Source organism: Schistocerca cancellata, chromosome 1 (genome assembly GCF_023864275.1).
Source record: "Schistocerca cancellata isolate TAMUIC-IGC-003103 chromosome 1, iqSchCanc2.1, whole genome shotgun sequence".
Classification (NCBI taxonomy): Eukaryota; Metazoa; Arthropoda; class Insecta; order Orthoptera; family Acrididae; genus Schistocerca; species Schistocerca cancellata.
The window spans coordinates 257659672-257676947 of NC_064626.1; the positions used below are offsets into that span (position 1 = coordinate 257659672).

At 43.5% G+C, this 17276-nt stretch overlaps 1 protein-coding gene across 1 annotated transcript in view; it reads left to right on the forward strand.

The window, feature by feature from the left end:
* Positions 1 to 5659, forward strand: part of LOC126168283 (uncharacterized) — a 69901-nt gene extending 64242 nt beyond the window's left edge. Inside the window, exon 8 of the mRNA XM_049920547.1 lies at positions 5520 to 5659. Coding sequence (XP_049776504.1) covers positions 5520 to 5659 — 140 coding nt within the window. The remainder of the gene's footprint in view (positions 1 to 5519) is intronic.
* The last annotated feature ends 11617 nt before the right edge of the window (positions 5660 to 17276 follow it).

Genomic DNA, 17276 nt, shown 5'->3' on the forward strand with positions numbered 1-17276 from the left:
ACGGCAATGCAGCATAAAAGCGGTCACTCTCTGTTGGCTCGGAGGGGACTGATGACCTCAGTGTTATGTGCCATAGTGCTTAAAGCCATTTGAACCATTTTGTTGGCTCGGCTTGGCTTACACTACTTGGCTCACAGTGGCTCTACGACCTTCGTACATTAGCAAGCGCTGTTACACTCGACCATTTTAAGGAACTGTCACTTAACTGCCAGCACAGGGAATGCTTGCTGACTTCGAGTATTCAGAGAGCACCAGCCAGAGTACAACATGAGTGCTGCGTCCCCATAGACGGTACGTCAGCGAAGACAGTTACTGCAGCGCCACCCTGTGGGGCGCTACGAGTAGAGTCGTTGACTTGCTCCTCATTACTCATAAGGGCCATCTATAAGGTTCTCGGATTTAATAACAGATACAATGTACACAGCTGCTCAACTAAAAACCTTTGCTGTTGAATCGCGCACAATCACATGAGGAACCTCATACTCTTAGAAATGACTACGCTAACAAGTGAAGTATCAAACATTTTGTGTGTGTGTGTGTGTGTGTGTTCCAATGGCTCTGAGCACTATGGGACTTAACATCTGAGGTCATCAGTCCCCTAGAACGTAGAGCTGCTTACACCTAACTAATCTAAGGACATCACATACATCCATGCCCGAGGCAGGATTCGAACCTGCGACCGTAGCGGTCGCGCGGCTCTAGATGAAGCGCCTAGAACCGCTCGGCCACACCGACCGGCTGTGTGTGTGTGTTTTATTATCAGTAGCATTTTGATGAACTCTCTTCACAAATTCCGTAAGAGCCGAAATGGTATATATATGGAGCTAATGTCTGTTGGGTATGTGTAATGAAGGACAAAATTAAAACAAAAAAGGCGGTGTTGCGTCATTCCCAACCCACACTGTCATCTCTGTGCCCTGTGCACAACGGATACACTTAACACTCTGTATATATTAGTTGCACATTGTCATCCTGAAATAAATTCATGAAAGTAATGTAAATGTTATTTTTATTACTATGAGCATGATCCATTTACAGCTGTTTCAGCGTATCACACGTAAAACTCCCTTTCTGATCATACAAGATGTGTAAGTTAACTATTAGGGTAATATTTTAACACAATTAATCCAATGACTTGCGGTCGAAAATCAAAAGCTTCAGCTTCTAGTAATTTCTTCCTTGAAAATTAAAGGACGAATTGACAGTTAAGAGGAAGCCACAGAGGTGTACGACCAATGTATTGGAAGAGCCACATCTAGGCAGTATGGAATGTCACTCAAATCTGATGCTGCCTCTCTCGAGGTCCCAGCAACAACTGTATTTTCGAACCCTTCCTCTGCAGACATGTTTGCACAACTTTGGTTGAGTTACCTAGTCAGGAACCGGCAGTTTCTTCGACCTTACTCAAATCTTTAGTATTAATTTTATATCAGCTGTATGTTGAATAAGGGAGAAAATCTCCCTAGGTGACATTCTGGAACATATGCTCTCTTTGTATATTTGAAATGAGGCCAGCTACGCTTTCTGCAGTAAAGAGAACATGCACAATTAAGTGCTGGCCTGTTATTTGTTCATTTACACCGTAGTTTTGGCGGCAAGGGAGGTCGCTCCGTAGCAAGCCGATACATCTGCCTATAAGGGGACCCATCGTTTCTTTGCAGCCCTTTCGATTTACCATCCACGCAATGAGGGTGATTTTCACCTACCACGGCTTAGTACGTTAGACATGTGTACTATACAGGCGTTGGACAAAAATATGGAAACACTATGAGAAAGAAACGCATGAACGGAACTACCGATGCTATCCAAGTTGCAGGTTGCGCTGTTGTATTTGACCACAAACGGCACCTATGCAATGTCCTCGACACGTTGAACGTATCAGTCGTAGTCATAAAAATGTCCTGAGTAGTCTTGAGTGCATTCCGTTGGAGCTCAGTGCATTCTAATGTGGTCAAATTATTGTTGATCGTCGCTGGGTCCTTCCGTAAGTAACGTAACCGAAATGTTTGGTGTTTCTAGAGGCGCGACATCGACGATTTATACCGTCTGCAGCCGGCCGCGGTGGCCGTGCGGTTAAAGGCGCTCCAGTCCGGAGCCGCGCTGCTGCTACGGTCGCAGGTTCAAATCCTGCCTCGGGCATGGGTGTGTGTGATGTCCTTAGGTTAGTTAGGTTTAAGTAGTTCTAAGTTCTAGGGGACTGATGACCACAGCAGTTGAGTCCCATAGTGCTCAGAGCCATTTGAACCATTTTATACCGTCTGCAGGGAAATCGGAAAAGCATCAAACTCTTAGTCACAACGCGAACGAAAGTGTAGGTTGAGTGGTCGTGACGGATCGTTATTAAAGAGGTTTGTAACGAGAAATACGATGACAACTTCGATAGTCATCGCACAAGTGGATGCCCGCACTCGCGAATACTTTCAGCATCGAAACAAGACGTAGGGAGCTCCGTAATCAGGGAACTGTGGGCGAGCTGATATTCCAAAACCAGTCATCAGTGGCGAAAATACCAGTAACAAGATAACTTGATACCGAAGTCTTAAAACCCGGTCTACACTCCTGGAAATTAAAATAAGAACACCGTGAATTCATTGTCCCAGGAAGGGGAAACTTTATTGACACATTCATGGGGTCAGATACATCACATGATCACACTGACAGAACCACAGGCACTTAGACACAGGCAACAGAGCATGCACAATGTCGGCACTAGTACAGTGTATATCCACCTTTCGCAGCAATACAGGCTGCTATTCTCCCATGGAGACGATCATAGAGATGATGGATGTAGTCCTGTGGAACGGCTTGCCATGCCATTTCCACCTGGCGCCTCAGTTGGACCAGCGTTCGTGCTGGACGTGCAGACTGCGTGAGACGACGCTTCATCCAGTCCCAAACATGCTCAATGGGGGACAGATCCGGAGATCTTGCTGGCCAGGGTAGTTGCCTTACACCTTCTAGAGCACGTTGCGTGGCACGGGATACATGCGGACGTGCATTGTCCTGTTGGAACAGCAAGTTCCCTTGCCGGTCTAGGAATGGTAGAACGATGGGTTCGATGACGGTTTGGATGTACCTTGCACTATTCAGTGTCCCCTCGACGATCACCAGTGGTGTACGGCCAGTGTAGGAGATCGCTCCCCACACCATGATGCCGGGTGTTGGCCCTGTGTGCCTCGGTCGTATGCAGTCCTGATTGTGGCGCTCACCTGCACGGCGCCAAACACGCATACGACCATCATTGGCACCAAGGCAGAAGCGACTCTCATCGCTGAAGACGACACGTCTCCATTCGTCCCTCCATTCACGCCTGTCGCGACACCACTGGAGGCGGGCTGCACGATGTTGGGGCGTGAGCGGAAGACGGCCTAACGGTGTGCGGGACCGTAGCCCAGCTTCATGGAGACGGTTGCGAATGGTCCTCGCCGATACCCCAGGAGCAACAGTGTCCCTAATTTGCTGGGAAGTGGCGGTGCGGTCCCCTACGGCACTGCGTAGGATCCTACGGTCTTGGGGTGCATCCGTGCGTCGCTGCGGTCCGGTCCCAGGTCGACGGGCACGTGCACCTTCCGCCGACCACTGGCGACAACATCGATGTACTGTGGAGACCTCACGCCCCACGTGATGAGCAATTCGGCGGTACGTCCACCCGGCCTCCCGCATGCCCACTATACGCCCTCGCTCAAAGTCCGTCAACTGCACATACGGTTCACGTCCACGCTGTCGCGGCATGCTATCAGTGTTAAAGACTGCGATGGAGCTCCGTATGCCACGGCAAACTGGCTGACACTGACGGCGGCGGTGCACAAATGCTGCGCAGCTAGCGCCATTCGACGGCCAACACCGCGGTTCCTGGTGTGTCCGCTGTGCCGTGCGTGTGATCATTGCTTGTACAGCCCTCTCGCAGTGTCCGGAGCAAGTATGGTAGGTCTGACACACCGGTGTCAATGTGTTCTTTTTTCCATTTCCAGGAGTGTATGAAGCAATTATGCAAACATATCGTTTCGTTGGATGTTTCTTGTTTCACAGTGTTTCCATCTTCTGGTCGAGTTTACGTCACAAGAGTGAAATATTGTCGATTTTGGCGGATCAGGTCCGTCGCATGCTACAATGTTGGTTCCATAATGGTCATGCTGTGTTACAACATTACAGTGCCCCTACAGTGCCCCGTATCACACAGCTAAGAGCATCCAGGACTGGATTTGTGAGCACAAGATAAGTTGTTACATCTCTTGCGGGCACCACAGTCAGCAGATGTGAATATTGTTGAGCCTTCGTGGTCTACTTTGCAGAAAACGGTGCTAGATCGCTATTTACCTGGGTTATCGTTACCTGAACTTGCCACTATTATACAGAATTAATGATATAAGATTTTCTTCAAAAACATACAGGACCAGTATTTATTTATTCCGAGACGACTGGAAGCTGTTTCGAATGGCAGCGAATTTCCTACACCATATTAAACATGGTAACATGTTATGTTTATGGTGCTTCCAAATTTCTGCTCACACCTGTGTAGTTTTGAGTGATCGACATACGTTGCACCAAGAGCCTTACTTGCAGTCCTGACAGGTTACACTGACTACGTATGCTAACGAAAAATGCAATGTCGGCAACGTTTCTTTTTGAAAGGTGTCGCCAAAGACAACACTTGGAAACAATTTAAGCGTTGGCAGCACACTTATTTGGATGTCCGTTGAAACGATATGCAGAAAACAGTGCTCTGTGATTATTGGCTGTCTTATCCTAACTGACGTCAAACTTACAACACCAAGTTGCACCCCATGTGAAGATGGATCTTGCGAGATTCCATACGTTTTTCCATTCGCTTTGTGTGTGTGTGTGTGTGTGTGTGTGTGTGTGCGGGCGGGCGGCGAGGGAGGAGAGGTATAAATTAAGAAAAACATTTCGCTCATGCAAACCTTTATTAACGTCACACTTGTTCGTGTAAAACGGTTGTTGACATCCGGACCAAAGGTGGTGCTTCATCATAACGTTTCTCACGATGAAGTCTGAACGTACAGTGGAAACATTTATCACTGCCAACAACTTCTGATGTGTACATTTACATCAGCATCTCATCTATCTCTATTGATTGTTTTTGACAAACTGTAACATAGCATTGTGTTTCTACGATGCTCCAATGGCTGTTACAAAGCTATTCACAGGCACTACGCTTGACTCTCGCAGAAAATTATCTGCAACAGCTTAGTGTCTTCAAAGCTACTTCTGTAACGTATTTTTCAGAGATGTTGTCATTTAGATATAAGTCATCCCCTGGGAACTACTTAGGTGCAATTTAAAGTTATAATAAAACATTAGTCACTATTTTTACATATCATGGTGTGGGTTTTACCATTATTATTATCATCTAACATTACTGCAAGTTACCCCCACATCTGGTGTGTTGTTATACCTATCATTAAGAGGGAACACCTTATGTGCTACACCGCTGTTGTCTACATAACCCACAGTTCTCACTGCAGAGAAATTAAGACACGGCATGTGTTGCATTTCAGAGAAAGCCCGGGGCAGCGAGGAGAAGCTGCTACATGGGGGGGTCTTCCTAGTAGACTCCATCCCTCGCATGGCCACTGGAAAGGTCAGCAGGGGGCAACTGCGGCACTCTCTCCTGGAGAGGATCAAAGGAAGGGCCTAAGCACACTCTCAGGAATAGCAACTGACATCTTCTGCGCTTCACTGCTGTCTCACAGGGCAACGAGTACTACGCACAGCATCTTCCGTACGGCTTTGGTCTACGTAATAACTCACTTGGTATCTCATGTGCATCTGTGTTAACTGGTGTATTATTACTTCTGTAATAAATTGAACAAGCTTTACTTTAAAAAGAGCTCAGTCAAAATGAATTAATATCAATCAAGAGACAAGCTGTCAAATATAGTTCTCCTGTACGGAAAAAATGTGCAAAATATTTAATAATATATATTAATCCTAACATTAGCAGATCAACCGCGTGATCTCGAACAACATTCCGAATTGCAGTCTGTCAGCGTTGAAGGGACTTTAACAGGCTTCATTTTTCCACGCTTCAGTTTCTTTTAGATTATCTTATGGACGAAATGTTTGCTACTTTGCCGTTATCTTGGTTATTGTGTAAAAGTTGGTCAGATGTTTCCCACCCTAGCAGGGGTCTGGTGCTAAAAGTGGTCTAGAAGCTATGTGGGACAGCCTAGACCGTGTGTGTGTGTGTGTGTGTGTGTGTGTGTGTGTGTGTGTGGAGAGGGAAAGTGGGGGTGCATGGTGGTATATGTCAGTTTTCTACTGCCATGTGATGATGCGTAATGTGCTTGGTAAATATATGTGATTTACCCAAACATAAATCGTTTGGTGGTAACTTTATCCAAAGGAATTGCTTGTGTAGGTCTTTAAATAAGTGCACTATGTGTCTAACGTAGTTAAAAACTATTTCCGGTGTGCAGCATTCTGATATTGCTAAGAAAAACGGAAATGAATTATGACTTCTTCCCTTGCACGTCATTACTCTTTTGATTGGCTTGATACTTTCTCCCATCGTTTGTGTTAATCTTTTTTTAAACCGTATGTACCTTCCAAATCTTCTATAATCTGATGAACATATTACAATCGTTGAATACACCTTCCATTTTACCCGGCGATCCATTCTAGCGATATGTTAACTATTGCTGGATGCAGCACGAGTAAGCCCCATCTTTAGTAACCATTTTATGTTACCGAAATTGTGAAGGAAAATAAAATAAAAATAAAAAACTTTATCGTTTCACGAAAGCATCGGTATTAAGTGCTTTGCGACGGGACATGACAGGTATGTTAGTGCTGTTTGTACACTACAGTGAACTTAATCTGTGAACGATTTGTTGCCCAGACTACGCAACGTTAAGACATAGTACCATAGGAATCTAACTGGTGTCAAGGCAGGTAGAAAGGAAACACTACCTACTCAAGGATTTACAGTACGTTTAACCGGTAAGTGGAGTTTGTTCAAGTATCAGACATGCTAGTGTTTTGAGCTGGTGATCGATATGAGACAAGGTCATGCAATGGCTTAACGTCGACATTTAAAGAAATCTCTGTCATGGACAATCGTTCCTAGGTCAGTGATTGGTCCGACATTGCGCCAGGTAACAGTTAATAGCGAAATACGTCAGAACGTTTTAAGACTGTGAGCTCGTCTTTAAATAAGTTTCTCCACAAATTACTGCCTCAAGGGATGACCATTAGCCCGCTGGAACAGGCTTACATGCACTTCCACATCTACACCTACATGACTGCTCTCACATTTATACTTCAGTGCTTCCCAGACTGTTCACCGATTCAGACTATTTCTCTAACGTTCCACTCTCAAACAGCTTGCAGTAATGGCGAATACTTAAATCGTGCCGTGTGATTTCTCTTACCATATATATTACGATGATCATTTCTTCCTATCTAACTTTCAGAGGAGAAAGTTGGTGACAGATTTCTTGAAAAGATCTCACTGCAAAGTAGGACGCCAGTGTTTTCACGATCGCCACATCAACTCACGTATCATATAGACGACACTCTCTCTGCTATTTCGTGATAATATAAAACGAGCTATATTTGTTTGAAGTTATTCAGTATCCTCCGTCAATAGTATGTGATAAATGTACTCCCTCCCTTCCCACTCTCCCCACAGCCTCTCCACTCCCCTACCACCCCCTCCCCCTCCCCATATCTCTCTAGCTGATCAGGGCGTAATACTGAACCAAAACTATCAAAATCGCATATGGTGTGAGCTATATTCGTTTGAAGTTATTCAGTATCCTCCGTCAATTGTATGTGATAAATGTACTCCCTCCCTTCCCACTCTCTCCTCAGCCTCTCCACTCCACTACCACCCACTCCCCCTCCCCATATCTCTCTAGCTGATCACGGCGTAATACTGAACCAAAACTATTAAAATCGCATATGGTGGAACTAGTCCAACAGTGCCACTGCCAAAAGAAAACAAAAAAAAAAAACCACACCCCGGTCCCCTTTTCCATCCAACTAGAGTTTAGCATTAAAATGAAACAACCATTGATAAATAAGACAGCTGAACTAACCGTATTGTACTTGGACGAAAATTTAAAGAGAAACAAACCGTATCCCCTTTCCCCCTCCCTCTTCCCTCTCCATCCAATCACAGCATAATACTAAAATTATGTTTAGAAAGATAAATTCACGTAAAATAGCAAAGATACTACATCACATGTGTGCATTGCACACGATGACGAAAATATTGTCATCTATGCTTTCATTACGGACTTCAAAAAATTGTTTGCAGATTGGCTCACCAGGTGCATTGGTAAATTTCACTGCAATCTATATGATATCAGAATGAGCGTATAACACAAACACTTAAAAACCAATATTTGCTTCTCTAATGTAATTAACATATTAGATCCTCGCAGTTGTCGAACATGAGTTTTACTTTAAATACTATTCCACAAATCTTCGAAAACATGAAAGAACAATAAACGCCGCCTTTACGGTCGTACAGCTAGTCTTCATCAAAAAATGGCTGCACTGGTACTACGTTCAAAGTGCGATAGGTGTGCTACAGCGTAACACCCAACAATCTCAAATTAATTGTTTTTAGCAACTGTGATTCTTGTTTATTGCCACAATATTGTTGTCAAGTCTGCAAGATGAGTTTTATTTTAAATCCTACTCCACAAAACTTAAAAAACGCTAAACAGAATCAACTGCTGCTTTAAGCTTGTGATCGTCAATAGATCGTGACGTTCATGGATCAATCTGAGTACCGTACCTCGTTTTAAGAGACAATGGAGCCTCAACCTTATTATTTACCACACCTATTATGTTTGTCAAGTGTTACATTTTCCTTACAAGTCTAAAATATCATGAAGGATACGTCACCAGTACAAAAAAAATTGCAATATTTATATCAAGTATCCGCATGCTCACATATTCGTCAAATTAATGGCTAAAAAATAATTGTCAGCTGGAAAGGAAGTACTCCAATCATATCCAATCATATTTCCATGCCCAAATAGTTAAAAATAACTGTTGACATTAGAAATTAGGTCTAAGGACTCGATACCGTAGAACTAACCTGACTAGGCTTATAACTACACAAAATTTGTGGTAGCTAAAATAATACGCTAAGCAGGCAAGCACACAAAAATAGACAATGTTTTACTGGAAGGCCTACTCTTGATGTAAATCACAATGAACCTTTAAATAAAATGTTTCGCACCTAAATTGTTCTCAAGCACCAATTTATTAGGAACACGGATAATGCATCATGTTAAATAGCAGGAAAATATAATCGACGATAGTAATTGCCAATTACAGTTGTAGGTTTCTTTATTTATTTATTTGTGACATGCACTATTACAATATCTGAAATACTAAGAATACATGTGTGTATTTTGTGTGCAATATTTGTGTTGTATGATGCTGATGGTGAGAGAAGGGAGAGGGTGGAACCATGTGCCTGCACAACACCTACTCGCTCACGAATAGCAGCGAAGGGGACGCCAAGTTTAGCTCCCCAACAGACGAACGTCATCAACAATGTCACAAGCCCTTACTCATGAGACACTGCGGAGAGGTTAGGTGTTTAATCCAGGACACTGTGGAAAAGTCCAGTGATCAGGAACTTTACACAACTACCTCTTCCCCCAGTGCCATTTCCGCCACACAAGCATGCGGTATTACCCAGCTGTTTTTATTACAGAGGGCAGCCATCCTTCTGATCGAACACGCTGAACTTCTGTGCCGGCGTCCTCGGCCACGGAGGCTGGTTGTAAGTAATGGGTTATGGGGGTTGTTATTGCGATAAACAAACAATTTGCCAGTGTTTTAATTCCAAATACAGAAAATTTAGACGTGGAAATATTAATTTGAAAACTCACTGTGTTTCTAAAGTGTACGAAATATTACATAATTCGATAAATAATACAATTTTATTTCGCTCGAATATTTTTTTTGAGATTTGAGATTATAATTGCATATTATGACAGCGTGCAAGCTATGTGTGTGTGTGTGTGTGTGTGTGTGTGTGCGTGAGTGAGCGCGCGCGCGCGCGCGCGCGCGCGCGCGCGTGTGTGTGTGTGTGTGTGTGTGTGTGTGTGTGTGTGTGTGTGTGTGTGTGTGTGTGTGTGTGTGTGTTTCTGTCACATGGTCATTTTAGAAGATGGTGTTAGTTAGAAATGGATTTTAGGAAACACAGTCTACTGACATTGAAAGAGCCTTGGCACAGTATCCCAATTGGTGAATATTGTAACATTCAGCAAAGCTGTACATAGCCTCTAATAGGTCTGAGTCATTTGCAATAAAAGCAGTAATTGTGATTATGCTAACTGCACCATATCTAAATTGTTCCCAAGCACCATATTAGGAGGAACAAAGATAAAATATAATCTATGATATTCATTGACGATGCGCATGGATACAGCACAGGAAAATAGCGACGCCTATTGACTTCATGTGAACTTGTTTGTAATACCTGCATTCAATGCAGTTTCATCTATTGATTGTACCACCCATGTAGTAAAACCACTCAATATTTACACAGCCAAAAGCCTTGCAAAGATCTCAAACGTGCCAACTGGCTACGTTTTATTATTATGATTACATTTTGTTGTTATAACAATTAGTTAAGGCTTATATTATTTGATGAGTGATACGCTAAGTAAATTGCTTCTTCTTAAATGTGACGCTACTATTGAGTAAATTACTTTTACGAATATTCTGGAAAAAGATGTAAATGAAGAAACTCGGCAATAGTTACTTAATTCCTTCTTGACACTTTTCTCACGGAGAGGTTCAACAACTGCATGTTTTAGTCTGTGAAATTTCTTGCCAGTGATGGATTCCGTATATCACGAACGACATTACGCATTTGGTTGGAATAACTTTTGAGAATTTTGTATAAATTCCGTCAACCCCGTAACTATGAGATTTCGTTTCTTAGAGTTTTTATAATTCTATTAATATCAGTGAATGACGTTGGTACTACCTATTGTTGCTTAAATGTTTGTGGACTTAAATTTATAATGTATCCTCTTACTTCTCCAAACGAGCCATTTATTCCTGGTCAGCTGCATTTTGAAAGTGATTGTTAAAAGTACTAGCAACACAACATCGTCATTAAGATAAGTTGTCACTGTATCATGCACACTGATCGGCTGTCCTGTCTCGTGCGTGACAATACTCCATATAGCTATAATGTTTAGTGTGGTAACTACCACCAGCTCGACTTGAGGACTCCCTGATTTGGCCGCAATCAGAGGCTGCGTGATGAACTAATAAAACATCACTCTCCAGGGCCAACCTGCCCCATTGGACGCTGATCGAAGCAACACTTCGTATCGAGTGCCGTACTGCTTGTAATAAATATGGGAGAATTATTTTCTCATTGTTTCTGTGAATACGACGGCCATTCACTTGGTTCTACGTATGCGCTGCTCCGCCGAATATTGTACATCACCGTTGCTATCTGCAGTGAGGTCTATAAGCACTGAAGCCGTGGCATTCCTGTTGCAGCTCTAATGGAAAGAATTGCTAGTTCCACCTTTTACATTGGTTTATAAAGCATAGATGAAGATATTCTTCCATATTAAGAATAGTGTTAGGTATAGTTATGGCATTTGAATGTAAGCTCAAGAATTCGCTCGAGTGTTGTAACACCACCTTTCACCTTTTATATTCACACGAGGTGTAGTAATACACGATTACGAACTTCATAAATGTTCATAAAATCACTAACATACTGACGAGTGGAACAGTCCACGTTATCATGTACTTTTCAATATTACACTGCCGGCCATTAAAATTGCTACACCAAGAAGAAATGCTGATGATACAAGGGTATTCATTGGACAAATATATATTGTACTAGAACTGACATGTGATTACATTTTCACGCTATTTGGGTGCATAGATCCTGAGAAATCGATACCCTGAACAACCACCTCTGGCCGTAATAATGCCTTGATACGCCTGGGCATTGGGTCAAACAGAGCTTGGATGGTGTGTACATGTACAGCTGCCTATTCAGCTTCAACACGATACCACGGTTCATCAAGAATAGTGACTGGCGTATTGTGACGAACCAGTTGCTCGGCCACCATTGACCAGACGTTTTCAATTGGTGAGAGATCTGGAGAATGTGGTGGCCTGAAATAGAACGCCCACTGTTCAAAGTGCCATCAATGCGAACAAGAGGTGACCGAGAAGTGTAAACAATGGCACCCCATACCATCACGCCGGGTGATGCGCCAGTATGGCGAATACACGCTTCCATTGTGCGTTCACCGGGGTGTCGCCAGACACGGATGCGACCATCATGATGCTGTAAACAGAACCTGGATTCATCCCGAAAATTGACGTTTTGCCATTCGTGCACCCAGGTTCGTCGTTGAGTACACCATCGCAGGCACTCCTGTCTGTGATGCAGCGTCAAGGGTAACCGCAACCATGGTCTCCGAGCTGATAGTCCATGCTGCTGCAAACGTCGTCGAACTGTTCGTGCAGATGGTTGTTGTCTTGCAAACGTTCCCATCTGTTGACTCAGGGATCGAGACGTGGCTGTACGTTCCGTTACAGCCATGCGGATCAGATGCCTGTCATCTCGACTGCTAGTGATATGAGGCAGTCTTTGGATCTCAACCACCGCGAGCAGCAATGTCGCGATACGATAAACCGCAATCGCGGTAGGCTACAATCCGACCTTTACCAAAGTAGGAAACGTGAAGGTACGCATTTCTCCTCCTTACACGAGGCAACACAACAACGTTTCACAAGGCAAGTCCGGTCAACTGCTGTTTGTGTATGAGAAATCGGTTGGAAACTTTCGTCATGTCAGCACGTTGTAGGTGTCGCCACCGGTGCCAACCTTGTGTGAATGCTCTGAAAAGCTAATCATTTGCATATCACCGCATCTTTATCCTGACGGTTAAAATCCAGTCTGTAGCGTGTCATATTCGTGGTGTAGCAATTTTAATGGCCCGTAGTGTATATTAGATGGCGGAAGGTCATTATTAATTCTTCCATTTCAATTTTTGTTCACTAACATAACCATCAGAAACGTTTATGCCGGCTGGGGTGGCCGAGCGGTTCTAGGCGCTACAGTCTGGAACCGCGTGACCGCTACGGTCGCAGGTTCTAATCCTGCCTCGGGCATGGATGTGTGTGATGTCCTTAGGTTAGTTAGGTTTAAGTAGTTCTAACTTCTAGGGGACTGATGACCTCAGAAGTTAAGTCCCATAGTGTTCAGAGTCATTTGAATCATTTTTAGAAACGTTTAGCGCTTTAGGAAGGCAAGCAAGCAATACTTGTTCATGTTAGCAGAAAGCTTTTTAAACGCACGAGCTGACATCAGTATTAGAGAAAAACATGACGATGTTTCATTTCTGCTCGCCTGCACAGTGGATAGCGAGACACATAAAACCACAGTCTGGGGAAGTTTTCGGTCTACCGAAGTAGGTTCTCAATGAGCCGCTGCAGCAGGAAAGGCGAAAAGGTCCTTATCGTTTATCTCTGAATTTAATTTGTTTACTTTTTGGCGGAGAATCAATTGTTTTAACTTTAATCTACAGGGTATCAACTGAAAGTGTTCATCAATAGTCCTCATGGAATAGGAAATACAGGGGCCGGAGGGATGCAGGCGTGAATCCGATAACAGTCCTAGGAATGAAAGAAAGAGGAATTTAAGCCGTACAGCGGTATACTCATTCGAAATTAACACGACCATTTTATTACTTGCGCTGTGTCATATAATCGCGGGTTGTCTCTGGCGGTACCTAGATTGAGAATATCAGTCATGTGACGTGGGAGATTACATGTTACCCAAGGGCATGAAGATCTGCTCGGTCTTCTCAGACGCATTGCAAAATACATTTCTTACTCACATAGTCACGTAAATGCTCTATGACGCACGACGTGTAGGTAAAGAGCGGTTGGTGAGATAACCTAGATGTCTGTTTGAGGGCTACAGATCAAAGACCAGCGGATGGGCTCGGATTGCCTGAATACTTCTCACAAAATGCGTGTCGCTTACAAGCACCTGAGTACTGATTCTGGTACTACAGTAGAACATGTACATACAAAAATAGATGAAACAGAATTAGAAATAGAAAAGTGCTGCAACAAGATTCAGGAGGGTCACTATAGTGACATTCTGTTACACTGCATTTGTAAAGTGGGGAAGTTCACGTAAAATATCTACGGATAAGTGTTTATATGTACAAAGTATGTACGACTCCTCGTATATATACTTAAGTGTCAAAACATTATAACTACTGTGGTTCCACGAAGTAAAATGCCACCTGGTAGCTTTGTGGGTACGTTTATATGAATAGCAGATTTCTAATGGGAAATCATTTTAGCGACGATGTGGGCCGTAAATGGAGAAATACAGCGACATAAGTGACTTTGACAAAGAGGAGATTGTTGTGGCTGGGTCCCTGGGAACGTGGATATCGGAAACGGCACAGTTGATTGGCTGTTCGCATCCTACAGTCGTGGGCGTCTACAGAATGTGGCTAGGTGGTGAAACCACTTGTAGACGTGGAGGATTGGACGTCCATGCCTCATCACAGAACGTGGAGGTCGCAGTTTATCCGACTCTGTAACACAAGATAGGCCGTGATATGTGGCAGATCTGACGTCAAAGTACAACGCTGGTGAAGGCACAAGTATTTTGGAGCACACGCTTCAGAGTACATCGTTGGATATGAAGATCCGCACCACACTTCCCCTAAACGTTCCTATAACGACGCAACGACTCCTTTTTACGATCGCAGTGGAGGCGGAATCATCGAATGTGAAATGTGGATCAAGTTCTTATGCCTTCGATTCCCCGCAGATGCAGTTCTGTTACGACGAGGGTAATTAACAGGCACATTGAAGTGAGAGAGAGAAATGGCGCGGCAGCTGGAAACGCACTCCAAAGTTAAAGTATACGGGATAACACGATTCTTGATGGGAAAAAAAACAGTCACCGCGAAATTCTGACGGTTTATGGACCATATCCGACGTGCAACCTTGGTGAAAGGGCGTCTACAATGCGACCAAAGCCGCACAGAAGAGGGTGATCGTGGCCGCGAAGCCCATCGACGTCGACCACAGACGACAATGCACAGGCTATGAGCGAGCCAGTTCTAAGAAATCACGGATTCTCCGACTGCGTTGAGGTTCACACATCGGTTCTTGAGTGGCCCTGTGTCCAAGGAGCGTGTATATGTCGCCGAGAAATTTCTGAACCTCCTACACTTTCTAGCGTATCTAGTCCGCCTCTACTGCGGAATGGTTAGCACCGCAGAATGTCGTGAGACGAGGAGAGCCCGACAAGTGCCATAATGAGATTTCCAGCCGGCTGGTGTGGCCGAACGGTTCTAGGCGCTTCAGTCTGGAACCACGTGACCGCTACGGTTGCAGGCTCGAATCCGGCCTCGCTTATGGATGTGTGTGATGTCCTTAGGTTAGTTAGGTTTAAGTAGTTCTAAGTTCTAGAGGACTGATGACCTCAGATGTTAAGTCCCATAGTGCTCAGAGTCATTTGAACCATTTGAGATTTCCCATAAATTGCATTCCATGGATGAACTGTCAAAATAAACGAACACGAGTGTCGGATTATCCGTAGACACTTGAGCCCGTCTGAGTAAATACCGTCAAAGACTGCGACGTAATTTAGATTTCTTACAGCCTCCAATAATCTCGGTAAGAATGATGGCACAGTCATTGGCATCTCGGGCTCTCACTTTTGGGCTCCGTTTCGAAACCTGATTATTGTTTTATTTATTTCATTTTTCTTTTCATTTAGCTACCTACGTCTGTAGAAGCTTACTACACGTATGTTTCTTATCAAGTTAGGAGATACAAGGGGGTGGTATTAATTGTAAATGCTACAACTGCGCTTCGCATTTGTTACATATGTGTGTGTGCTATTTTCAGCTGTTAAAGTCTTTTTAAGTTTTCATATTCATATATGTCAGTCTTACATCAAATCTTGATTAATTCTTACATCTTATTCTCATGTTTATTCTTCAGTACATCAGAACATCACAGTACATCAGAACATCAACAAAAGCAAAACGAGGATAATGGAATGTACTCGAATTAAGTCGGGTGATGCTGAGGGAATTAGATTAGGAAATGAGACACTTAAAGTAGTGAAGGAGTTTTGCTATTTGGGGAGCAAAATAACTGATGATGGTCGAAGTAGAGAGGATATAAAATGTAGACTGGCAATGGCAAGGAAAGCGTTTCTGAAGAAGAGAAATTTGTTAACATCGAGTATAGAATTAAGTGTCAGGAAGTCGTTTCTGAAAGTATTTGTATGGAATGTAGCCATGTACGGAAGTGAAACATGGACGATAAATAGTTTGGACAAGAAGAGAATAGAAGCCTTCGAAATGTGGTGCTACAGAAGAATGCTGAAGATTAGATGGGTAGATCACATAACTAATGAGGAGATACTGAATAGAACTGGGGAGAAGAGATTTTTGTGGCACAACTTGACTAGGAGAAGGGATCGGTTTGTAGGACATGTTCTGAGGCATCAAGGGATCACCAATTTATTATTGGAGGGCAGCGTGGAGGGTAAAAATCGTAGAGGGAGACCAAGAGATGAATACACTAAGCAGATTCAGAAGGTTGTAGGTTGCAGTAGGTACTGGGAGATGAAGAAGCTTGCACAGGATAGAGTAGCATGGAGAGCTGCATTAAACCAGTCTCAGGACTGGAGATCACAACAATAACAACAACAACAACAACAACAACCTTTGGATAATACCGACCGTAGAAATATTCTACACATAGAAATTCCAATTACCAAAAGCATTGCTCGAAGACAGGTTTTCTATAGTGACATTTCTTAGTACGAATCTCACGCGGGGAAATAAATGTTGTGACACGTTGGCAATAATTTCTTGGGAAACTGCGCATAATGAATCACTAGTGGAATAAGGACGACGTTATTTCAGTGCACATGTGAAAACATTCGTTTAGTAATCCACGGACGCTGGTAGATAAATGGAAACAAAAATGAAAATAATAATCGGGTTTTAAACGGGGGACGCAAAAGTGCAAAGCCGCGACGCCGTCAAGTGTGTCACTTCTTCACTTTATCTACTCGTTAAAAGGCACACAAATAATCTTGAAGACCTTGACAGTGGTTTTCTCAGAAAAGGTCGAGTATCTAGAGATAAGCCGAGATAAGTGTTCGCTTCTTTTGCCACCTTTTCCGCTGAGCGAAGTTGACGGGTACTCGAGTTGTGACACTTCCTGCGGATTCCACGTGAGTG